The following is a 26,761-nucleotide window of genomic DNA, read 5'->3' on the forward strand; positions in this document are numbered from 1 at the left end:
ACACAAGAACATCGATACCCAAGGACTTTGGATCTCTCCTGGGACTGAAGAATCGAGCAACCTTTGCATTGATTGAAGTCACCAGCAGATCTAGGAACAGAAAGCTCCAGCAATTCCATATCAGCTGAAATGCCTTGTCTGACAATACCCATTCTCCTGGGTCCAGATTCTCCCTGCTGAGAAAGTCTGCAGGAAAAGACAATGTAAGAGCAATGTACGAGGGCGAAATCTCCTGGAGATGCACTTCCGCCCATTCCGTAAGTTGGTCAATTTCCTGCGACACTTGTTGGCTCTTGTTCCTCCCTGCTGATTGATGTAAGCCACAGGCATTGCATTCTCCGACATTACTTGGACTGCTCAACCCTGCAGCTTGCCGCTTAACTGCAAGCACGCCAGCAGGACTGCCCGGGCTTCCAGCAGATTGATGTTTCAGAGAAACTCCTCCGAATTCCAGCATCCTTGTGCAGATAGTTCCTGAGAGTGAGCTCACCAACCCTGGACGTTCACATATGTCATGAGTACCAACCAATCCGGCGATGTCAGAGAAACTCCCTTTCTCAGATGATCCACTTGCAACCACCACTGGAGGTGAGAGCAGACTTCCATTGGCAGGAGGAGCCGAATCGCATAGTCCCGAGACTGCGGGTTCCAAAGAGACAGCAGGGACGCTGAAGAAGACGCATGTGCACCCTCACTCATGGCACCACTTCCAGGGTTGCTGCCATCAAACCAAACAGCTACCGTGTTTCTCCGATAATAAACCCTACCTTGATTTCCAGGATTTTTGGAGTAGGGTTTGAAATATAAGCCCAACTCCAAAAATAAGCCTTAGCTTTTAAGTGGACGCGTGGTTCCACTCCAAGACTTGCCCCACCGTCCCGTCCCCCCAAGACTTACCGAAAGTCCCGGGGGGGGGGGGAGAAACCCAGGGGGGGGCAGATGGGGGTTGTAAAAAACAAAAACAAACTCCCCCCCAAACCCTTCAAATTTATTCCATTGCACCCCCCACCCTCCCAACCCCCCCCCCCCAAACTTGCAGAAAATGCCTGGTGGTCTAGCGGGGGTCCCAGGAGCGATCTCCTAATCTCAAGCTGTCTGCTGCCAGTAATCAAAATGACACTGATGGCCCTTTGCCCTTTCCATGTGACAGGCTATCGATGCCATTGGCCGGCCTGTGTCACATGGCAGGAGCAATGGGTGGGGAGTGGGGGTGTGCAATGAAATAAATTTGAAGGGTTGGGGTGGGTTTGGGTTTTTTCTTTTTATAACCCTGTTGTAATTAATCACATTTGAAGGGTTGGGGCGGGTTTCAGGTATAGTTTTGGGGGGCAGCCAAAATAAAATCGGCCCGGTCGGCCATAGGATAGTACAGTGTTTCCACAAAAATAAGACATCCCTGAAAATAAGCACTAGTCATTTTTTCGGAGATAAAAAAAAAAGAATACAAGACCTGTCTTATTATCGGAGAAACACAGTATAGATAGGACTACACTGCTGGTCGTATAGTGTTCACCAAGAGTCGCACCTGCGTCATCAACTTCTGAATACGAGTTTCTGGCAAAAAAAACTTTGCCCTGCCTAGTGTCGAACTGAACACCAGATACTGTAATGACCGAGATGGCTGAAGACTGCTCTTGGCCAGGTTCACCACCCAACTGAGCTCTTGCAACATGGAGATCACCCTGTAGGTCACCATACGGCTCTCTTCCAGAGACTTGGCCCGAATCAGCCAGTCGTCCAAATACAGATGTACTAAAATTCCATTCTCTTTCAATTCTGCCACCACCACAACCTTGGAAAAAGTTCTGGGTGCGGTGGCGAGACCAAAAGGCAATGCCCAAAACTGATAATGGCATCCCAACACCACGAAACGCAGAAAATGTTAGTGCTCCAATTGGATGGGAATATGGAGGTACTCCTCGGCCAGATCCAAGTAGGTCAGAAATTCCTCCGACCTCATGACCATTATCACCGAGCATAAAATTTCCATACAAAAATGAGTCACCTGCAAATGACTGTTGACCCGTTTGAAATCCAGTAGGACGAAAGGAGCCCTCCTTCTTAGGCACAACGAAATAAATTAATATCACCCCATACTTTCTTGAAATGAGGGTATTTATTTATTTAGGCATTTTTATATACCGAACATATTGTGTGAACTTCACATCTGTTTACATTGCAAACTTGGAGACAAGGCATTAATGCTTTGTCTCAAAAAACTTTAAAATTAAAACATCAAATAAAACCCTATAAAATCACTAAAATCTCATACTCTTTCTATACTGCCACATAACAAAATAATAAAATACAATACTGATCAAAATTACCTAATCTACTGATAACCTCATTAAAATATTTAAAATTATAAAATCAAAACCTTTATCTAACTAAATTTCAGGGGCAGTCACTAAAAGGATGTTATTCTGCCATGTTAAAAGCCTGTTCAAACAGTCGTGTTTTTAGTTGTTTCTTAAATGGTTGTATACTAGCCTCTAATCAAATATTTACTGGTAGCGAGTTCCAGAGTTTTGGGCCCGCTAAAGAGAGCTCTTTCCCTAACTGCATTTAGGTGAGCAGATTTAGGTGAAGGAACTGGGAGTAAAGCCTTGCCTAAGGATCGTAGGTTACGGGAGGGTGTATGGATATGAAGAGATGCGTTTAACCATTCTGTGTTGTTGCCATAGATGGTTTTATGAATAAGTCAGGCATTTGTACTGAATACGGAAGTAAATAGGTAGCCAATGGAGGTCCTTCAAGATGGGAGTGATGTGATTGAATTTCTTAGAATTTGTCAGCAAGCGTGCGGCAGCATTCTGCAAGAGTTGCAGAGGGCAAATAGATGACAATGGAAGTCCCAGTAGGAGAATGTTGTAATAGTCCAACTTAGATAGTAAAAGGGCTTGGACAACTGTTCGAAAATCATTACTATGTAACAAAGATTTTAATTTCTTCAGAATTTGCAATTTATAAAAACCCTCCTTTATTGTGGTTTTTATAAAAGCCTTTAAATTGAGTTCACTATCTAGTATAGCACCAAGATCCCTAACTTCTTGCTTAATATTGGGTGGGGGTGGATTTGAACTAATGTCTAAAGAAATTCTTTCAGTCATCTTGTTACAAATATAAAGAATCTCGGTTTTAGTATTATTTAACGAAAGTGACGTGTGTGAGTAGTTGCTTTATGGAATTGGAATAAATTTCCCAGAGTTTCAGTGTACTATGTAATGAATCTTTGATTGGTAAGAGGATCTGAACATAATCGGCAAAAATGTAATGTACTAATCCTAGGCCAGCTAGTAGCCTACACAAAGGGGCCATATATATATTAAACAGCGTAGGAGAAAGGGATGAACCCTGGGGTACTCGCGAGGTAAGTATTACCCTTTCGGATTCTGCTATACCTATTTTCACCCTAAAGGATCTAAACCAGTCAAGAGTCACTTCTTTAAGACCAATTTCTTGAAGTCTACAGATCATAGAGCCGTGGTACTGAATCACAACCCTCAGAATGAGGAGCCTTGACAGTGTAGACTCCACTACCTGCTTCTTCTGCAGGGAGACACCATGAACATGTCCCGAGGAACACTGCAAAACTCCAGTGCATATCCTTTTCATATCATCTCCAGGACCCACTGATCTGATGTGATCTCGACCCACCTCTGATAAAGAGAAAGCCGTCCCCCATCTCCTGTTCCTGGGAATCGGTCAGCAAACCTTCATTGGGAGGCTCCACTGCCCAAGTCTGCGCCCCATCTGGGCTGTCTGGGACAAAAGGACTGAGACCTACCAAAAGGACATGTCCTCTGAAAGGTTGTTTCTCTGTAGTGTCGAAAAAGCTTGAATCCCCGAGCACGACTTCTCACAGTAAAGCAGTGAAGCATATACTTCTTATCCTCCGGAAAGCGAGGAACTGGGGCTTTGCCCCTCTTACTGGCCAGTTTCTCCAACTCACTTCCAAATAAGAGCAAGCCTTTAAAGGGTAATTTCATAAGGTTAGCCTTAGAGGTTACATCGGCCAACCAATTTCTCAGCCATAACTGACACCGGACCGTTAAAGTCAACCCTCTGGCTGAAGTGTGGATCAAATTGCAATCCGCATCTGCCAAAAAGGCAGCTGCTGGCTCAACAATTGCCCTGAATTCATTCCGGAGTCATCAACCTCACAGACAGAAGTAAACAAGTGTGAGCCACCAGGGAACAACAAGAAGCTATCTGCAACGTCATTGCCACTGCTTCAAATGCTTGTTTAAGAATGAGCTCAATCCTCCAATCATGAACATCCTTCAAGGCTGATCCTCCCTCTACGTGGAGAGTCGTCTGTTTGGAGACTGCACAAACAAGTTCATCCACTTTCAGAAAACGTAAACTCTCTCTCACCACTGGGTCCAAGAGGTACAGACCTTCCAAACCTTGACCCACTTTGAAATTAGCCTCCGGGGCGCTCCGCTCAAGATCAATCAATTCTTGAATGGCCTCCATGACAGGGAAAAAACAAGAGGCTTTATGCAAGGAAAGCAAAATGGGATTTTGCTTTGGCTCAGAATTGGAATCCTTCCCCGGCACTCCCAGCATTTTCAAAGTCTGGGAGATTAGAACCGGCAGCTCAACTCTATGAAAGAACTGCAACATAGTCCTATACGATTCCAGTCCCGGAGGAGTCAGGATCAGCCTGGTCATCAGTGGCATCAGGAAGTCCTACTGCTGATCTAGGTGTATTCCAGCACTTAACAGCAGTAACAGGCTGAGGTTCTACCCTGGCAGGACTGGGATGGACTGAGGACTGTGCCTAAAGAAAGGATTTTAACCCTTGAAAAAATTCTACCCAAGAAAAGGTTGAAGGATCCAAACTAGGAGGAACCTATGCTGCGCCCACTGAGCTACTGATGAACCAGTTAAGGGAGCTCCAAGATCAGGCGTTCCTCCTAGCATGTCTTTACCCAGGCTCTCATCAGTCTGGGAAGAACCAGGCTTAGTAAAATCAGAGGAAGATAACTCTCTCTGAGCCTCCAAACAGTGTTGGCACATGTTAGAGGGCATGCCAGGCTGAGATGCCAGAATATGAACAGGCAGCGCATAGGGAAATACGCTTAGATTTCTTAGCCATAAGTGCGATTTTCTTGTTTTGTTTTTTTTAATTATGCGCCCAAAAATTTAAGCATCCAAATTTTTAGGGATCCAAAACCTAGGCGTTGCAAGACTAGGCATCCCAAGGATAAGCACACAATCAACATGCCCAAGCTAAGCACATGGTTAAGCGCTCATCTCACCCGAATACCGCTTAACATGGAAACCCAAACGGACGCCTGCCTAAGTGTCCAAAAAACTGGATGCACAACTAGACGCACTGCCTGAACCAGCGTTCCTGAAGAGGGCAGCCAAGTGCACACAACACCGCCGCAGCCTACCACATGGTGCACAGGAGAAAAGCCTCAGAGTGGGGCCTAGCCGATAGAAGCCAGGCTGCCCACGTCCCTTAAACCTCCCTTGGATCAGGATTAACGTGGGAACGGCACACCGAGCACGTAGATTAGGTAAGGAGGAAGCCCTACACCCTCCTTAAAGTATGCAAAGAAGCCCCATACCATTGCTACACAAAATACTGTATACACATATATAAACACCAAATTAAAAAAAAAATTTTATATCTTCAAAAACTTCAAATAAATTTATTTTTATTAAAATGTTATTGAGATCCCAACTACCTAAACCCCCCATAAGCACTCAGATACACATACACCCACCAAAACCTATTTAAAAACTGAACCCTGCAATAAATAAAATGTCCCTTGCAATGATGAAAGAAAATATCACTCTTAGCCCAAAGTCTATCCCTAAAAATAAAATACAGTAACACTCTATAGATAAGTCCCTCCTACAAAAATTAGATATGCAAAAAATTTTTGTCCAAAGAGAACAAAAGATTCAAACAAGTCTTTCCTTCAAATCGTATATCAAACAATGTTATTCCTTACAAGTCCTTGTGTGACAAACATATCAATAATAGAAAAAAATCCAAACAATGTCCCTCCTTCAAAAGTTGCAAAAATCTTTGTCCTCAGGGAACAAAAGATTCAAACAAATCCTTCCTTCAAATCATATGTCAAACGACGTTCTTCCTAACAGCTTCTTGTGGGTCAAACTTATCAAAAATGGAAAAAAGCCCCTACAAAGGCCATTGTTTCACCCACAAACGGGCTTCCTCATTCAAATCAACCACAGCGGCATCATTCAAATCAACCCAGGGAGACACAAAAACCATCTCTTTGTCAACTCAATAAAATTCAAACCAGACTTGAATCAAAAAGAGATCAAAAGAGAGCCGCACCTTCACGGTAGCACTCAACTGGCAAGCAGTCTCCAAAGTCGAGCTTCCAGTGGCTTAGGTGTCAGGCTTAGTGTTCAGCAGTGTTGTTTCATAGTCAGAACCACACTACATTCAATACATCTTGTTCAGCCGTGTTTGACATACCAGGCAGCAGAGCTTCTGTGTCTGTGGTTTGGAACTATACAGAGGGGGTTCAACTTAAAAAAAAAAAAAAACCACCCAGTGGGTTTGAAGCCCACAGATTGCCACATTAATTAATAGCACTGCTGAACAAGATGTATTGAATGTAGTGCGGCTCTGACTATGAAAAACAGTGCTGAACACTAAGCCTCACACCTGTGCCGCTGGAAGCTGAAGAGAAGCGGCTTTGGAGACTGCCTGCCAGTTGAGTACTACCACGAAGGGGTGGATCTCTTTTGAACTCTTTATGATTCAAGTCTGGTTTGAACTTTGAACTGATGAAGAGATGGTTTTCCCAGCGGAGCACAGAGACAGTCTCCAGCTGAGGGGGGAGAGGGCATGCACCATCACTACCACGCTCGGCTTTCTGCACCCGCTGCCTTTCAGCTGTCCAAGAAGATAAGTCCATGTCTGTTGAAAAACTAATTACCAGTCCAAGGCACTTAATTTGAGGGACAGCAGAGTTGCTTACCTGTAACAGGAGTTTCTAGACAGCAGGATGTTAGTCCTCACACATGGGTGACATCATCAGATGGAGCCTGGCACGGTAAACGTCTGTCAAAGTTTCTGGAACTTTGACTGGCACACTGAGCATACCCAGCATGCCACTATCCACATGGGGTCCCCCTTTCAGTCTCGTTACAGAGAATTACAAAAATAAAATAAACTCAAAATTAAACCCAACTCCACAGGGTGGCGGCTGGTTTCATGAGGACTAACATCCTGCCTGTCCTAGAGAACACCTGTTACAGGTAAGCAACTCTGCTTTCTCCTAGGACAAGCAGGATGGTAGTCCTCACACATGGGTGAATACCTAGCTGCAGGCTGCTTCCGAACGGAGCAGACCAAAAGACACCAAACAGGTGCCAACGGGCACAACAACCTAGGTGCTGTTGGTAACAGAGGAAGGCAGCCTGAACCTGAAAACAGGGCCCTAGGCGGAAGAGTTGGGTTTAGACTCGTAAAAGGTTACGGAGGACAGATTGGCCAAAGCTACTATCTTGGCAGCCATCTCTGTCCAAGCAACAGTGAGCTGCGAATGTATGGAGAGAACGCCACGTCGCAGCCCTGCAGATCTCCATCATAGGAACAGCTTGTAAGTTAGTCACCGAAGTTTACATGGCCCGGACAGAGTGAGTATTAACAAGGCCCTCAAGCTGCAATCTTGCTTGTGCATAGCAGAATGAGATGCAGTCCGCTAGCCAGGTGGACAGGGTGTGCTTGATGAAGAGTTGTGTGGACTGCCTATGGCCGGCTGTCCTCTCAAGGTAGAATGCTAAGGCCCTCTTACAATTCAAAGTATGCAAAGGCCTGTTTTGCCTGGGTGCAAATGAGGTCTCAGGAAGAAGGTAGGAAGGACGATAGATTGATTTAGATGGAAGTCTGATACCACCTTTGGTAAAAACTTAGGTGAGTATGGAGAACCACCCTTTCATGGAAGTAAGTCACCAACATTTGAAGTTCGCTGACCTGACGTGCTGAAGTGACCGCAACCAAGAATATGACCTTCCAGGTCAGAAATTTCAGGTCACATGAGCGCATAGGTTCAAAGGGATCGTTCATGAGGCAAGCCAAGATCACATTAAGGTCCCAGGATATGGGTGAAGGACGCAGAGGCGGCTTCAACTGAAGCAGACCACACATGAAACGCTCAATCAAGGGTTGCACTGAGACGGGCGTGCCATTCACCCCGTGATGATATGCCCCAATGGCACTGGGATGCACTCTGATCAAGTGGTCTTTAAACCAGCTTCCAAAAGGTGCAGCAAGTAGTCCAAGAGCTTTGGGGTGGAGCAGGTAAATGGATCCAACCCATGCTGCTCACACCAGACAGCAAACCTCCTCCACATCAGACTATACGACTTTCTAATCAAAGGCTTCCTGGAGGCAACCAGAATCCGGGATACATTGTCAGACAATGCCAGGCACTGTAAGACTAGCCTTTCAACATCCAGAATGTCAGAGACAATGCCCTGAAGTTTGGATGGTGCCTCCTGCCCTGATCTTGTGTGACTAGGGTCGGGGAGGTGCACAGACTAACTGGGTTCCAAACAGAGAGGTCTTGCAGGAGCGAAAACCAAGCCTGTGGCGGCCAATAGGGAGCTATGAGGATCATGGTTCCCCATCCTGCCGGAACTTCAGGAGCATCTTCATCACCAGTGAGAGCAGAGGATACGCATACAGAAACCCCTTGCCCCAGTGGCGGCCAAAAGCTGATTTGCCGTCCTCCCAGTAGAGGGAGCAGAAGAACTCCACCTTGTTGTTGCAGGGGGAGGCAAACACATCCACATCTGGGGTTCCCCAAAAATGGAAGATCATGTTTGCTACCAGCGGGTCCAGGGACCACTCGTGGGGCTAAAAAGCCCGACTGAGGCAGTCTGCCACTACACGCGCCGTCCCCCCAGGTAGATGGCTCGAAGTAATATATTCTGAAAGCGGGCTCAGGACCAAATCTGGACTGCTTCCTGGCACAGGAGGAATGATCCCATGCCTCCCTGTTTGTTGATGTACCACATCGCTACCTGTCTGTCGGTATGGATGAGGACAGATTTAATCACCAAGCAGTCCCAGAATGCCCACAGGCTGTAGCGGATCACTTGGAGCTCCAGGAAGTTGATTTGGCACCGAGTTTCCTGAGCCAAACACAGGCCCTGGGTGTGGAGCCCTTCCACGTGGGCACCCCATCCCAGTGTGGATGCATCTATGGTGAGGACAACCTGGAAGGAAGGGGATTGAAAAAGAAACCCCTGTTCCAGATTGGCTAGATCCTCCCACCAGGACAAGGAAATCTGGAGCAGTGGAGTGACACATATACATACATTGAGGTCCTGGGAGGCTTGCTACCACTGGGACCATAGGGTCCTCTGCATCCTGCGCATGTGTAGGCAGGCAGAGATTTTGACATGGATCTTGGCTGCCGTGTGACCCAGAAGGCGGAGCATAAGATGGGCAGTGACCTGCCAGCTCCGACACACCAAGTTCGCCAAGGCCACCAGAGTGAGCGCTCGTTCTTGCCCTCCTCCATGTCCAAGCGGGTGCTAATAAAGCAAAATTGCTTACCTTGTAATAGGTGTTATCCCAGGACAGCAGGATGTAGTCCTCACATATGGGTGACGTCAGTAACGGAGCCCTAGTGTGGGAAAAACTTCTGTAAAAGTTTCCAGAAACTTTTGACTGGCCCTGTGAGGCCACTGAGCATGCCCAGCATGCCATGATATTCTCTGCCACAGGGGGTCTCACTCTAGTCTCGTATTAGCAATAAGCTTTAGCAAAATAAAATAAAAGGTAACATACCCAACTCCGCGGGGTGGCGGGTGGGTTCTGTGAGGACTACATCCTGCTGTCCTGGGATAACACCTATTACAAGGTAAGCAATTTTGCTTTATCCCAGGACAAGCAGGATGCTAGTCCTCACATATGGGTGATTAGCAAGCTAGAGGCTGAGTCATTTTGTAGTGAAGTAACACTGAAGCATTATCGTTGAAAATGAGTCAGCCGAAGATCACAGCAGGATGGATGTGGAAGGAGTTGGGATTAAACTGGAAACAAGTTCTTTAAGACAGATTGTCCATAGGCTGAATCTTGCCGTCCTTCTTTGTCCAAACAGTAATGAGCTGCAAAGGTAGGAAGAGAACTCCATGTTGCTGCTTTACAAATGTCAAGAATTGGCACTGAGCAATAGTGTGCTACTGATGTTGACATAGCTCTTACTGAATGTGCTTTACTCGCCCTTGGAGAGGAAGGCCTGCTTTTTCATAGCAAAACTGTATACAATCTGCTAGCCAGTTGGATAGAGTATGTTTACCCAGTTTATTTGGATCATAGGAAACAAAAAGTTGATTGGATTTCCTGTGGGATGCAGTGCGGTTTAAATAAAAGATAGTGCATGTTTACAATCCAGGTATGTTAGGCTGTTTCTCCTGGGTGAGAATGAGGCCTTGGGAAAAATGTGGGTAAAACTATGGATTGGTTCAAGTGGAATTCCATAACCACCTTGGGAAGGAATTTTGGACGTGTACGGAGAACCACTCTGTCATGTAGGAGTTTTGTGTAAGGTGGGTAAGTGACAAGTGCTTGTAACTCGCTAACCCTTCTAGCTGATTTAATGGCTATGAGGAAGATAGTCTTCCATGTGAGAAATTTAAGATCACAGGAATCAATGGGTTCAAAGGGAGAACGCATGAGCCTTGTCAATACCAAATTCAGATCCCATTCTGTGACAGGGGGCCGAATTGGCGGTTTGAGATGAGTTAAGCCTCTCATAAACCTGCTGACAAGAGGTTGTGTGGAGATCGGTGCATCTGCTATCTTGTTATGGTAAGCAGAAATTGCACTTAAGTGTACCCTTACAGATGAAGTCTGGAGACCAGATTCTGAAAGATGGTATAAGTAATTTAGCAGAGATATGGTGGAGCAGGTGAACGGATCGATATTCTTTTGCCTGCACCACAAAGTGAATCTTTTCCATTTGAAAGAGTAGTTCTTTCGTGTGGAAGGCTTACGTGAAGCTATAAGCACTTGAGAGATATGGGTTGAAAGATTGAGGGGTTGTAAGATTAAGCTTTCAACATCCAAGCTGTCAGGCTAGGGATTGGAGGTTGGGATGGCGCAACCGACCCTGATCCTGAGTTACGAGATTGGGAGCTACTCCCAGGCGAATTGGATCCCTGACTGAGAGGTCTAGAAGTGTGGGAAACCATACCTGTCGAGGCCAATATGGGGCTATGAGTATCATGGACCCCTTGTCCTGTTGTAGCTTCACTAGAATTTTGGTTATGAGTGGTATCGGAGGATACGCGTATAGTAGGCCTGAGTTCCAAGGGCAAGCAAAGGCGTCCTTGGCTGGCTGGTTCTTCTGTTTGTATAGAGAACAGAAATTGTCCACTTTGTGATTCAGTTGTGTCGCAAAGAGGTCTATTATTGGTTGTCCCCAACGTTGAAATATCCTGGTTACTACTGAGGAATCCAGGGACCATTCGTGTGGTTGGAATTGATGACTGAGGCGATCTGCCAGTACGTTGTGAATGCCTGCCAGGTAAGTTGCTCGGAGAAACATTGAGTGGTCGAGGGCCCAGCTCCAAATCTGTGCAGCTTCCTGATAGAGGAGATATGATCCCGTACCTCCTTACTTGTTGATGTAACACATGGCTACTGTGTTGTCTGTTTGGATGAGAACAGTTTTGTGTGAAAGGCAGTCCTTGAACGCATGTAGCGCATAGCTCGAAGCTCCAGAAATTGATTTGGAATGTTGCTTCGAGTGTTGTCCAAGTCCCTTGAGTTTGGAGAGTGTCTATGTGCGCTCCCCAACCCAAGGTGGATGCATCTGTAGTTAACGTTATTTGTGGGACTGGTTGCTGGAAGGGTAGGCCCTTGCGCAAATTGTCCTTGTTTGTCCAAAGTAGAGATGAGCGTAGCTGGTGGGTTACTTGAATTGGAGAGGACAGTGGTTGAATGGCTTGGATCCATTGTGATCTTAAAGTCCACTGAGTTATCCTCATGGCTAACCTTGCCATAGGAGTGACATGAACTGTGGAGGCCATGTGGCCTAGTAAGATTAGAAACTGATGAGCTGTTGCTTGTCTGAATGAATCGAGTTTGCCAATAGGGATAGTGTTTCTGCATGATCCTCGGGTAGAAAGGCCTTTGCCAGGATGGTGTTGAGCTCTGCTCCTATGAATTGTAGTACATGCGATGGCTTGAGATGGGACTTCTGATAATTGAGAAGAAAACCCATGGAATGGAGTGTGGTGATTGTGTGATTGAGAGAAGTGAGAGCTCCTTGTAGAGATTGACTTCTGATGAGCCAGTCGTCGAGATATGGGAAGACATGAACACCTTGCTTGTGCAAGTGTGCTGCTATTACTGCCATGCATTTTGTGAATACTCTGGGAGCAGAGGCTAGTCTGAAAGGCAGAACTCTGTATTGGAAATGTTGGTGACCTACTATGAAGCGCAGATATTTGCGATGAGGAGGGAATATTGGAATGTGAGCGTAAGCGTCTTGGAGATCCAGAGAACAAAGCCAATCCCCTTTTTGAAGAAGTGGAAGCATGGTGCCCAGAGAAACCATCCTGAACTTTTCTTTTTTGAGAAATTTGTTGAGATTTCTGAGGTCTAGGATGGGACGTAGGCCTCCTGTTTTCTTTGGAATGAGGAAATAACGAGTAGAATCCTCTGCCCTGCTGAGACCGGGGCACCGGTTCTACCGCCCTGGATTTCAGAAGGGTGGATAATTCTATTTGAAGTTGAGGCATGTGATGTTTGTTGAAATGAAGCTGCGTTGGTTGAAATTCTGTGGGAATTGAGAGGAAATTGAGTTGGTATCCTCGAGATATGATAGACAGAACCCATTGATCCGTTGTTATTGTTATCCAATTGTTGTAAAATTTGGATAATCTGCCTCCTACTGGGAGTTCTGGTCGAGGATTTATGGAAAGGCTTAGTTCCCTGGATATAGCTTCAAAAGCCAGCAGCAGGACCTGATTGTGTAGCAAGCTGGGGCCTAGGTGCTCTCTGCTGATGAGGTTGTGTTCTGTGCTGAGTTCTTGATTGTCTAGGCCTAGTTGCGGGAGGATAAAATCGTTTTTGACGATAAGGCCTCCTCATTTCCCTCCTTTGAGTTCTTCGGGTAGTATGTGTAGTGGGGTCCTGAGGAAGGGAGGATAGCTGTCGTAAGGTCTCATTATATTCCTTTAATTGGGAGACCACTTCCTGTACTTTTGTACCAAATAAATTGTCCCCTGTACAGGGGAGGTCCACCAGTTTATCTTGGACCTCTGGCCTAAGGTCTGAGGCCTTAAGCCAGGCCCACCTCCTGGCACTAATACCCGAAGCTGCAACCCTTGATGCTGTTTCGAAAGAATCGTATGCAGCTCTTACCTCGTGTTTACCAGCATCAAACGCTTTGTTTATGAGGTTTTGTGCAGATTCTCTGTATTCTTGGGGAAGAGATGGGATAAAGTCCTCCATCTGCTTCCAGAGGTTTCTCTGGTATTGGGTGATATATAATTGATAAGCTGCTATCCTGGAGTTTAGCATTGCACCCTGAAATACCTTGCGGCCTAGAGAATCTAGAAATCTGTTGTCCTTCCCAGGAGGATTGGAAGAGTGCACTCTTGTCCTCTTAGCTTTTTTCTGTGCAGATTTTACAACTACTGAATTATGTGGCAGTTGTGATTTCTGATAGCCTGGTGTGGCTTGCACTAAGTATGTTGAGTCCATCCTTTTGTTGATTGAAGGAACAGAACAAGGATGTTCCCACATTTGGTGTTGAAGCTGTAGGAGAACATCATGTATAGGTATTGCCATAATTTGTTTAGGAGGGTCGACAAATTGCAACACCTCAAGTGTTTGGTGACGGAGATCCTGTTCTGACTAACTTAAAAGGAATAGAGTCAGCCATGTCTTGAACAAAAGCAGAAAAAGTGAGATCCTCTGGCGGGGATTGTTTCCTAGGGTGTGATGGGGAAGGGTCAGACATGAAGGTTTCAGAAGTGTCTGATTGAGTATCACTCCATGTGTCATAGTCTGGAGTGTCTGGTAGTGTCTTGCTCGTTGTAGGTGGAGGAGCCAAACCAGAGGGTCCTGGTATGGGTTCCTGAGAAGAAGAGTCCTCTTCCATTGAAGGCAAGGAATCCAGTAAATCTTGGTATTTCTTTTGTATTACTGAATACAGTGCTGCTTCAGATGATACTGTATCTCCAGAAGGAAGTGGCATCGTCGGTGTTGTATGTGGCATCGATGATCTTGGTTTTGGAATCGATGGTATTGTCGACATTCCAATACTTGTATATGATGCAGCAGTAGTAGTGATCGGCATCGACACTTGAACCGAGGCTGCAGATAGCATTGATGTCATCTCCGAGGAAAGAGGAGGCATCAACATCGATATTGAGGAAATGTTTGATGTGCGCTGCATCGATGTTTCTTGCGGCATCGGGAAGGGTCCTGGCTTCAGGAAGGTTCCAGTCAACGGGCCGGTTCCCGGCATCGGGACGGTGCCCGGCATCGGTGCCGTCCTCGGTAGTATATCGAACATCGGCACTGGTTGTGCCAGCATCGGTGACGTCGTAGGTAAAGAAGACGTCACCGGCATCGGTGTAGTCACCGGTAAGTGTTCTTTTATGGCTTGCAATACCGCTTCCTTTATAAACGATGTTAAGTCTTGTGGTATCGGGGAAGCAATTGCACCGGTGGAGGCGGGGACGACACTACCTGCGGTGTAACTAATTCTGTGGTAGGCCTATTAGGTATTGAGGTGTCTGTGCGCTTAGGCCGCTTTTCGCTCAGTTCCTCACAGGAGGATGCGGACGGTGATGCAGAGGCATGCCGATGACTGTGTTTATGTCTAGGCCTTACCTCCGTAGCCGAGCGTATCGATGCCGTCGATGGTGTAGGCGAGGATCTGTCTCCCGAACCATCCGGTCGGCGCTTTTTTAATAGAACTTTTTTGGAAGCTCCTACCGGTGAGGACTTCGATGAAGTCGATGGAGAGGGAATCAACTATAGGCTGAAAAGTTGCTGTATTTTCTCTTGACGCAATTTTCTTCCCTTGGGTGTCATCTCTTGGCATTGCTGGCAAGAGGAGATATCGTGTTGATCACCCAAGCAGCGTACGCACTCTAAATGCGGATCTGTAATCGACATTGTGCGATTACAAGTCGGGCATTTTTTTAATTCCGACGCCATGGTGTCACCAACGGCCATCGATGACTGAAAAAATTGAAAAGCGTTTTAACAAAATTAACGCTATATCACTTCACCAGCCGGCGAAGAGTGAGAATGAGTGAGATCCCGTGAGGGAGAGATTAGGAAAAAAAAGACTTTTTCTAGTCAAAAACAGAGTAATCTCAGAGGGCTCTGGTGACCGTGCTGCTAACAGCGGCGCGGAAAAACGAAGACTAGAGTGAGACCCCTGAAGCAGAGAATATCATGGCATGCTGAGCATGCTCAGTGGCCTCACACGGCCAGTCAAAAGTTTCTGGAAACTTTGACAGAAGTTTTTCCCGCACTGGGGCTCCGTTACTGACGTCACCCATATGTGAGGACTAGCATCCTGCTTGTCCTGGGATAAAACCCAGGCGCAGAGATGAAGTCAGATGGGACTTCGGGTCATTGATGATAAACCCGAGAAATTCCAACACCTGAATGATTAAATGTAAAGACTGTACGCCCCCTCCTGGTAACTGCTCTTGATTAACCAGTCACCCAAGAAAGGGAACACTTGCACCCCTAGATGGCAGAAGTGCGCTGCCACCGGCGCTAGGTCCTTGGTGAAGATACGAGGCGCCAAGGCGAGATCAAACGGCAGCACTCCATACTGATAATGCCTGATGCCCACTAGAAAGCGGAGATATCTGCGGTGACTGCGGGAGATCTTGATGTGCGCGATTGCGTCCTTGAGATCAAAGAAACAAAGCCAGTCCCCCCTCTGCAAGAGAGGGATCAGAGTGCCCAGGGAGACCATCTTGAACTTCTCCCATTTAAGAAAACGATTCAAAACTTGGAGGTCTAGGATGGGACAGAGTCCCCCAGTCCTCTTGGGGATCAGGAATACCGGGAGTAAAACCCCGTTTCCTGCTGTCGCAGAGGAACTGGCTCGATCACCCTGGCCTGAATGAGGGCGGAAAGCTTGGACAACAGTATTTCCTGATGGGAAGATTGACCCCAAGAGGGCCACATGGGAACATCAGGAAGTTTAAATGATACACCTTTGGTGAACAATGGACAGGACCCACTGATCCGACATGATTGCTAACCAGCGATCCCGGAAGAGGCAAAGGTAACCTCCCACTGGCAGATCTGATGCCGAGGGCATGGTGACTGGACTTGTGCTCCCTCTCCGCCAGTCAAAAACCCATAGCAGGGCTCGGCTGAGGCACTGGCTGGGGTCTAGGCATCCATGGCTGCTTGGAGCGACCTCTAGAGGACACCCGCTGAGAAGGCCTGCAGGAAGCTGGGGGGTAATATTTCCACTGACGGTAGAAGGACCTACGTGCCCCTTGCCTCGCCGACCTTCTGGCCGAGGAACAGGGATCGGAGATACTAGCTGAAAGATGTTGGAAGGTCTCATGATGATCCTTGAGCTGAGCCACAGCATCCCAGACCTTATCCCCAAAAAGGTTTTCCCCTGTATAGGGGAGGTCTGCCAGTTTCTCTTGGACTTCTGGCTGGAGATCTGAAGCTCTGAGCCAGGCCATCCTATGGGTTTCAATGCCTGCTGCAGCCAAACGAGTGGATGTCTCAAAGAAGTTGTACGTGGAACGCACCTCATGCTTATCGCACTCGAAGTCCTGATGGACCAGCACCAGAACACATCCTGCTGCTGTTGAGGGAGGCATTCTGCCAATTCTTGAACCTTCTTCAAGAGGTTCTGGGAATGTTGGGCCATATATAAATAGTAGGAGGTGATATGGGCTATCAACATTGCCCCCTGGAACACCTTCCTACCCACAGCCATTCCCTATGTTCCTGAACTGGAGGCGCCAAAACACGGGTCCGGGACTGCTTCACCTTTTTGAGGGCGGGTACCACTACCATCAACTGGTGGGGGAGCTGGCGCCGCTCAAACACAAGGGACTTCTGAATGAGGTAGACTGCGTCAGTCTTCCTGTTAACCGGAGACACAGACACAAGATGTTCCCAAATGCAAAGAAGCAATTCCTTGAAGATCTCATGTACAGGAACAGCTACCATCTCTTTCAGTGCGTCCACAAACTGGAGCACTTCCAGCACGTAGTACCTAGCATCCTCTTCCGTTAGGAGCTAGAAAGGGATATACTCCGCCATGGTATGGATGAAACCAGCAAAGGTCAAATCCTCTGAAGACCGGTGCCGTTCCTCCAGTGGGGGGGGGGGGGGGGGGGGGGGAAGACTGTTCAGAGGGAACATTCTCCAAGACATAGGAGCACTCAGAAGTATCGTCCTCCCACGGGTCATAAGGGGCGTCCTCCTCACTGAAATCCCCTGGAGAGGTCAGTGGAAGACCGATACTGACTTGCTCATGGCCTAGGCCTGGAAGCACCAGGGGCATCGATGACACAGAGGCTCCTGAAGGACATGGTGTTGGAGCCGGAAGTGGCAGCCTAGGCACCTGAGGCCCCGATGGCCCTAGAAGCACCGAGCCTTCCTCCTTGGAGGAAACGGCAATAGGTATGGCCTCCAAGTGGGGAGGCAAAGATAGTCGCCGCGGAACTGAGGAACCCCTGGGCACCGGCTGCATAGGGAGGACACACAGAGGTACGTCGAAGCGATCCATCAGCAGTTCTAGGATCGAGGGAGTAGCGCCGGTGTCTGTGAAGGCACAGACGGGGCCTGCGGTTCAATACCCCTGCAGGCTCAAGCACCGCCAATTGAACCCTCTAATCCAGCTCTGCCACGGGTAGGGCTGGTGGAGGAGGAGCAGGCGCCACTGGATCACCCTTGAAATGAGGGGGATCAGTGGGGAGCGCCTCGGACTCCTGGGTGCGACTGAGGGCAAACCGGAGCCATGTATCAAATGCGATCGGTGACAGCACTTCCTCGATCTCCCCTGGTGCTCGGTCTGGTCTTTTCCCAGGGCCCAGGGTGAGGAATCAGACGTCCTGGAATACGAGGACACAGACAGCGGTTGATCTCCAGCACCCCTATCCGGAGGGGGAACTTGATGGTTTGGTGTCCATAGGTTGCCCTCAATCCCACGACATTGATGCGCCTGATGCCAGTGTGGAGGGCCCAGACTTCTTGGAGCCAAAAAGCTAACAGCGCCCGACGACCTTTCAGAGTCATCTGGTCGCAAAACCAGCAACCCTGGACCTCCTGCAATGCCCCAAGGTAAAGAACACAGACTTCATGCGGATCAGTCAAAGACATGGTCCATGGGTACTGGGGGGGCCTCGACGAAACCCAGAGGAGGCCATGCCTCAAGCTGGAAAAACAAACGATGCTGGTGGACACAGACACCAAAAAACCATGGAACTGACTGCAAGAAAGGAAAAACTTACCAGCTGCACTACTGACTAGGAAGGGAACCAGGGAAGGGGGACCCCAAGTGAAGGCGGCGAAAAAAAACGCAAGAAAACAACAAAGAACTCTGAGAACAGAGCAGAGCTCCACTACAAGAAGGCAACTGCACCCCGGAAGGAAAGAGACTGAAGCGGGACCCTGCATGGCTGTGCAAATAGTGGCATGCAGTGCAAGCTCAGTGTGCCAGTCAAAGTTCTAGAAACTTTGACAAAAGTTTTCCATGCCAGGCTCCATCTGATGTCGTCACTCATGTCTGAGGACTACCATCCTGCTTGTCCTAGGAAAACACAGAAATCACCTGAGAAATTCTCAACTGGGGGAGGGTCCATTTGTTATCACCCCAGGAGAACAGGGCAAATTATTTTTCCTTTTATTTCTCCTTCCAAAATCTAAAGCAATCCCCAGTAGGGAAATGCACATCCACCATCTGCTGGAGATGGAGAATATTGGCAGGCTGTCAAGTGTATATATACAGTGATGTCATTTTGCTTAGTCTCCATCTGCTGGTAGAGGTGCATAACCCACTGGGCTGAACCCATCTGTCTACATGCTAGGAAATCAGTTAATTCCACACCCCCCCCCCCCCCAAAAAAAAAAAAACCAAACAAACAGATTGTATTTGAAATTCTTGATAAATGGCAAGAATATTTAACACTTACGTGAGTATATTTATAGTCACTATTGGTAGCGAGAAATACCTTCCCAACTTCATTCATACGACTCAGGAGCAAAGGCAGCTTTGCCTAAAAGGGAATAGCATACTTAAGTGTGAATAATGTGAAATTCAGTTTGACCATGTCACAATACTGAAACAGAAATGAAAAACAAATGAACAAATACCTTTCCTTCTAATGTACACTAATGTATAGGAGCTAAAACATAGCCCAGACTTACATCTTTAACCACATATTTCTCCAAATTTTCCACTGTCTTTTCCTTGAGGGATCCCTGAGATATAAGATAAAATGCAGTTAATTCTAAGATGTGCAGATTACCTCACATTATTTCTATTTTCTCATATCTTTATTGTAAAACAATTTAATGCAATGAGAGCACATGAAAATCACAGAACTGCAAGATCTGGTAAAACAAAGTGAAAAAAGAAACAATACTGAGTTATAGTTTACAGGAGTGGGGAAATGTTCTCAGGTACACACAAGAAAAATATACAAAAGAATCGTCAAATTATATACATTTGAATTAATTTAAACTCAATGTAGTTAGCTTAATCAAAACAAAGAAACACTTTCTAGAAAAATATTCCATTTAGCAAATGGATGCCCTACAGCATGCAGTAGGAATTTCATATTTGGATTCAATTAAAAAGATCTTATAACTGAGCTTCTGAAGTACCAAACATTTTTGTCAGACTAACATTTTTTGAGCAAGAGTTCACTAAAGCAGCATGTGCTGGCAGTATAGTAGTGTTCTACACAGACCTGCGAACTGGAATATCTTGGTTGAGTTCCTCCATCAGTTACTGTGTGACCTTGAACAAATTAACTTATTTGACTTCAATGTTGGGTAAAGCAGAGTTGCTTACCTGTAACAGGTGTTCTCCTAGGACAGCAGGATGTTAGTCCGCACACATAGATGACATCATCAGATGGAGCTAGGCATGGAAAGCTTCACTCAAAGTTTCTAGAACTTTGACTAGGCTCATTGAGCATGCTCAGCATGCCACTATCCATGCGTTCACACAGGGTCCCCCCTTCAGTCTCGTAACATAGTATTATGAAAAAATAAAACAAACATAGTAGAAACCCAACTCTGCAGGGTGGTGGGCGAGTTTCTTTAGGACCAACATCCTGCTGTCCTAGGAGAACACCTATTACAGGTAAGCAACTCTGCTTTCTCCTAGGACAAGCAGGATGGTAGTCCTAACACATGGGTTAATACTATGTAGCAGGCTACCCCCAAACTGATATAGATCCACAGCCACCAAACGTAGCGCTAACAGACGCAAAAACTGCGGTGATGTGGAAAATCTAGGGAGAAGCCTGCCCTGAAAAAGTGGGTGCCAGGCAGGAAGAGTTGGGTTGTTTCTTACTGAAAGAGGTTCCACAGGACAGTTTGACCAACTTTGCCGTCCTTACGGCTATCTCTATCTAAACAGTAATGGGCTACAAACCTTTGGAGGGAACTACACGTTGCCGCCTTGCAAACGTCGGCCATGGGAACTGCATGCAGATGGGCTATCGAACACACCATGGCATGGACAGAATGAGCCTTGACATGGCCTCCAAGCTGAAGGCCTGCCTGCACAAGACAGAAGGAAATACAATCCGCCAGCCAGTTGGATAACGTGTGCATGGTGATCACAACTCCCAATCTGTTCTTATCGAAGGAGATCAAGAGTTGCGTGGATTAGCAGTAGCCTGCTGTTCTCTCTAGAGAGAAAGCCAAGGCTCTTTTGCAACTCCAGCTTGTGTAGAGCCCACTCACTGTGGTGAGAATGCGGCCTGGGGAAAAAAGGTAGGTAAGACAATTGACTAGTTAAGATGAAACTCAGTCACTACCTTAGGCAGGAAGCAGGGTGGAAGCATCACCCTGTCATGGAAAAAGCTTGTCTAAGGTGGATATGTCACCAACACCTGAAGCTCACTAACTCTGTGTGCTGAAGGAACTGCAATCAGGAAGATAACCTTCTATATCAGGTACTTCAACTCACAGGTACGCAATGGCTCGAAGAGATCTCGCATGAGACAAACTAGAAATATACTGAGATCCAAAGACACAAAAGGAGGCCGCAGGGGAGGTTTCAGCTGAAGTAAACCATGCATGAACCTGCTCACCACAGGATGCATGGAAATTGGTGAATTATCCACCTCATGATGGTAGGCCCCGATAGCACTGAGGTACACTCTAACCGAGCTGGTTTTCAGACCAGCATTGGAAAGGGATAGCAAGTAGTCCAACAACTTGTGAGTAGGACAAGTGAATGGATCCAAGCCATGACTCCCACACCAAATGGAGAACCTCCTCCACTTCAAAATGTATGACTTCCTGGTGGATGGCTTTAGAGAATGTACCAGGACCAGAGACAAGTCCTCAGAGAGGTCAAGGGACTGCAGGAATATCCTCTCAACATCCAGGCTGTCAGAGACAGTGCCTGGAGGTTAGGATGGCACAGCCTGCCTCAATCCTGTGTGATCAGGTCGGGGGAGGTCCCTAGACTGATCGGTTCCCTGACAGAGAGGTTCTGAAGAACTGGGAACCAAGCCTGACTCGGCCACTGGGGCCTTCGAAAGTCATGGTCCCTGTCCTGCTGGAGATTCCGGAGAGTTTAACACCAGCAGAAGCAGAGGATATGTATACAGACGGCCTTTGCCCCAATGGTGGGCAAAGGCATCTGAGGCTGGTCTCCTGGTTCCCCAGTGGAGGAAACAGAAGTTGCTCACTTTTATATTGTAGGGGGAGGCAAAGAGATCATGGAACACTCGGCTCAAGCGATCTGCCATCACATTCTCTGACCCCACTAAGTACACCACCTGGAGCAGAATTCCCTGGGACTGGGCCCAGGACCAAATTTGGACAGCTTTCTAGCAGAGGAGGAGTGACCTGGTACCCCCTTGCTTGTTGATGTACCACATCACTACCTGGTTGTTGTTCTGGACCAGGACCACTTGATTGGATAGGCGATACCGGAATGCCCAGAGCACATACCTGATCGCACAAAGCCTCCTGGATTGACCAGCGAACTTGTGTGCAGAGGCCGTCCACATGTGTCCACCCCAGCTCAGAGTGGAAGCATCCGTAGTGAGCACAATCTGGCATGGAAGGGTCTGAAAGGGAACCCCCCACTCCAGGTTGGGCAGAATTTACCACCAGGACAGGGAGACCTGGAGGGGAGGTATGATACACACCCGCACACTGAGGTTCTGGGAGGCTTGGCGCCACTGCGACCGCAGAGTCCATTGAGCTTTCGCATGTGCAAGTGAGCCAAAGGGATGACATGGACAGAGGCAGCCATGTGACCCAACAACCAAAGCATGAGGCGGGCCGGCAGCAATCGGTTGCAGCAGACCAACCTTGCCAGAGACGCTACAGCAAGCACTTGGTTGTGAGGAAGGAAAGCCTGGCCTTGGGTCATATCCAGGTGGGCTCTGATGAAATTCAACTGGTTGACAGAACAAGGTGGGACTTCGGATAATTGATGACAAATCTGAGGGATTCTAGCTGCTGTGTGGTCAAGTTGAGGGAATGAAGCGCCCCTTCGTGTGTGGCCGCCTTGACCAGCCAATCATCCAAGTAGGGGATGACATGCACCCCTAGACAACGAAGGTGTGCCCCCACGACTGCCAAGTACTTGGTGAAAACACACAGGGCCAAGGCCAGGCCAAATGGCAATACCTTGTACTGGAAGTGATTGTCGCCTACCAGAAATCATAGGTACCTCCTGTGATCAGGGGAGATTCCTATGTGGGCACAGGTGTCCTTTAGGTCAAGAGAGCAAAGCCAGTCCCCTCTTTGCAGGAGGGGAATCAGGGTGCCCAGCGAGACCATCTTGAACTTTTCTCTTTATAGTTATTTGTTCAAGGCCCTCAGGTCTAAGATGGGGCGTACCTCCCCTGTTTTCTTTGGAATCAGGAAGTATTTGGAGTAGAATCCCTGTTCTTGTTGACCTTTGGGAACAGGTTTTGCCACTTACTCCATTAACAGGGCAGAGAACTCTGTTCAAAGAACCTCCTGATGTGGGGTCTAGCCCCACGACGAACAGGGAGGAGAGTCCTATGGGACACTCAGGAAATTCAACTGCTACCCTCGACGGATTATGGATAGGACCCAGTGGTCTGAGGTGATCTGTGGCCATTGGTCCTGGAAGGACTGTAGCTGACCTCTGACCGCGGGCGTCAAGGCTGAGGGTACGGGTACTGAGCTTATGCTCCCTTGGGACCAGTCAAAACCCCTTGGCGGGGCTTTGCTGGGGAGCTGGCTGAGGTCTGGGAGTTCGCTGTTGTTGAAAGCGGCCCCTAGAATTCCCTTGTGACATGCAGGTACATAGGGCAGGAGGATAATATTTCCTCTGGTGATAAAATGACCTTCTGCTGCCCTGACGTGAGGACTTCTGAAAAGAGATGGAAGGGTCCGAAGTACAGGCAGATGCTGAACCAGAGCATCCTGCACCTTGTCCCCAAACAAGTTCTCCCTAGTACAGAGCAGGTCAGCAAGCTTGTCCTGGACCTCCAATTGGAGGTCTGCTGCTCGGAGCCATGCTAGCCCACAGCCCCAACACCCACCACCGCTACCTGAGCCGCAGTCTCAAAAGCAACATAGGTGGAATGCACCTCATGTTTGCTGCACTCGAGGCCTTGCTGGACAAAGGCCAGGAGGGCTTCCTGCTGTTGCTGGGGAAGGCGTTCACCTACCTCCTCCTGGACCTGCTTACAGAGGTTGTGAGTGTACTGGGTCATATAAATCTGGTAGGAGGCGATCCGGGCGATCAACATCTCACCCTGATACATCTTCCTACCCAGGGCATCTGCAGCCTGGTGTTCCCAACCTGGAGGTACCGAAGCATGGGTATGGGAGGCATTTGGCTTTTTTGAGGACAGCCTCCACCACCACTGACTGGTGTGGGAGCTGGCGCCTCTCAAAACCTAAGGCCAGTTGGATAAGGAAGAGTGAGTCTACCTTACAGTTCACTGGTAGTATAGAGACTGGGTGCTCTCACATTATAAGGAGCAATTCTATGAAAATATCATGAATGATAGCGAGCACCTCCTTTGGGGCATCTACGAACTGGACAACCTCCAGCATTTTATGACTGGAGTCCTCCTCCTCCAGAAGCTGGAAGGAGACAGACAGCCATAGCTGGGACAAAGCCCGCATAGGTAAGATCCTCTGGTGGGGATCTATGCCTCTCATCCGGAGGCGATGGATCCAAGGGGATGTCTCCAGCGAGGAAGACTCAGAGGTATCTTCTCCCTACGGATCATATGGAGCCTCCTCCTCACTGAAGTTCCCGGGGCGCCCCGAGAAAGGTCCCTGCCTGAGACCCCCGGCCTCGGAGCCAAAGGCACCGACGGCACCAATGACCTCGAAAGCACCGGGGGCCCCAAGGCACTGGGAACTGGACCAGGCAAGAGTGCGCATGGTACTGGCACTGATGGTGCCCCCGGATGGAAAGCATCATTCTCCTCTGAGGAACCCATAATGGGGATGACTCCGAATGGAGGAGGACTTAGCAGCCACTGGAGCATCAAGGGACCCCTGGTCGCCAGTGGTGGCTGCATGGGCAGAACCCACAAGAGGATGTAGAGTTGCTCGAGCAGTGGTGCTAGCATTGCAGGGGCAGGCTCTGATACTGGGGGCACTGTTGGAGCTGGCGGCTCCATGCCCTGAAGGGCTCGGAGCACCACCTGTTGCATCCTGCAGTCCAGCTCCTCCTGGAAGTCTTCCGAAGCAAGGATGGAGGGAGGAGGAGCAGGACAAGGCATCACTAGAGCCTCCCCAGAGTGGCTTAGTACCCGGCACCAATGTCTGTGGAGAATATTCAGGACTCCCAGGTATGATGGAGGTCGATGCCTTCTCTCCCCAGGGTTGCTTTGGGGGCATCACGGAGAACCCCAGGGATGCCCAGAGGATGGCACCGTGTGATTATGGTGACCAGTGCCGATGCTTCCGAGGTTTCCCACAGTACTCTGCTCGGTCTTTCCTCGGCACTGAGGATGGAGATGATCCTGAGGCTCTTGAATGCGACTATGCTGGAGACTGCCTATCTCCCGAACCGTGCTCACATGAGGGCGCCAAAGGGGAGTGGGCACAGAGGGAAGCAGCTTCATCAGTTCCCCACTGGCCATGGGAGTAGATGCACCTGACTCTGGAGTCGAAGGGTCAGATTTGTTTGACCCAAAGAGTTTGTCTATTTTATCAAGTCGTGCTCGACAACCGTTGGGGGTCATTTGGTCGCAAAGATGACACCCCTGCACATCGTGCGATGCCCCCAGGCAGAGAATGCAAACATCATGCAGATCCATGATGAACATGGTCCGCGGATACCAGCGAAAACTTGACGCCATAAAAAAGAGCTGGCGAGCTGTCGATGACCAGCAGATACCAAGAATGGCACAGTCGGGAATCAATCACACAGAAGGTACAAAAAAATTACCACGGCACCCTGAAGCTCCGATGGGGGAAGGGGGACCCAGCGCAGAAAAATACCAAGAAAAGACTAGAGCTCCAAAAAACCATGAGGCAAACAGCTCCGCGAAAAAGAGGAGACTGAAGGGTGACCCCGCATGGAAGCGTGGATAGTGGCATGCTGGGCATGCTCAGTGCGCCTGGTCAAAGTTCTAGAAACTTTGTCAGAGGTTTTCCATGCCGGGCTCCATCTGATGGTGTCACCCATATCTGATGACTACCATCCTGCTTGTCCCAGGAGAAAACTATTGACCATGTGAATTATCCTGAACACTAATAACATTACACAAATAAAATAGACAATATAACTTCAGGTATGTGCTACATGAAGCCTTTTTTCATTATACTAGAAACCAAAACAGATATAAATATTAAGAATACACAGCTTCCCTCCCCTCCAATAAAACTGCTAGTTTCAGGTGGGACAAACTGGTATCTATTGTGCTGAGAATGTTTGTGAACCCCAAGGAGAATGATAATTACAAGTTTTTACCATAATACTCTTGTTTAACTGAAACCAGTTTTTTCATGCAACAAAAAAAAGGGTATAAATTAAACATTTCTGTGTTTGAGACACAATGTATAAAGAAAGAACAATAAAACAAATTAAAAATCAATGTTGGTGAAAGGATAGGTGAATCCCTACCTTCCTTAGCACAATTAATTGGCTAATTATAATCAGGTGCTTAAGCAACTGGGCAACATGTAAACCAACCAGCAGAAAAAAATCTGCACAACTGAGTTTTGGCATCCTATCCTATATTAAGGTCCAAAATGTTTTGAGTTTGGTCTTTACCATAAACAGTTCGTGGGAACTTATGCCACAATCAAAAGAAATTTCAGACGACCTTCAAAAAAGAATAGTTGATGCTTCTCAGTCTGGAAAGAGTTACAACACCATTTCTAAACATTCGGTGCTTCATCCACATACTTTCAGTCTACAAATGGAAAATACTGAAGACTAAAGTGACTCTGCTCAGGAGCAATCATCTTGCCAAGATCACCCAAAGAGTAAACCGAAAAAATCATCCACAAAGTCACAAAGAACCCAGACTAGCATCTAAAGATCTGTAGGCCTCTCACTGAGGCTGATGGGAGGGCCCATGTGTT

General features: G+C 47.7%; 1 protein-coding gene across 4 annotated transcripts in view; it reads right to left on the reverse strand.

The window, feature by feature from the left end:
- Window positions 1–26,761, reverse strand: part of NT5C2 (5'-nucleotidase, cytosolic II) — a 284,978-nt gene that overhangs the window by 69,079 nt on the left and 189,138 nt on the right. For all 4 annotated transcript variants that reach the window (XM_029610287.1, XM_029610290.1, XM_029610288.1 and 1 more), the window contains 2 exons: window positions 19,403–19,456; window positions 19,168–19,251 (listed from right to left, as the gene is read on the reverse strand). In XM_029610287.1, the coding sequence (XP_029466147.1) occupies window positions 19,168–19,251; window positions 19,403–19,456 (138 nt within the window). The remainder of the gene's footprint in view (window positions 1–19,167; window positions 19,252–19,402; window positions 19,457–26,761) is intronic.

This window comes from Rhinatrema bivittatum, chromosome 7, assembly GCF_901001135.1.
Source record: "Rhinatrema bivittatum chromosome 7, aRhiBiv1.1, whole genome shotgun sequence".
Taxonomy (NCBI): domain Eukaryota; kingdom Metazoa; phylum Chordata; class Amphibia; order Gymnophiona; family Rhinatrematidae; genus Rhinatrema; species Rhinatrema bivittatum.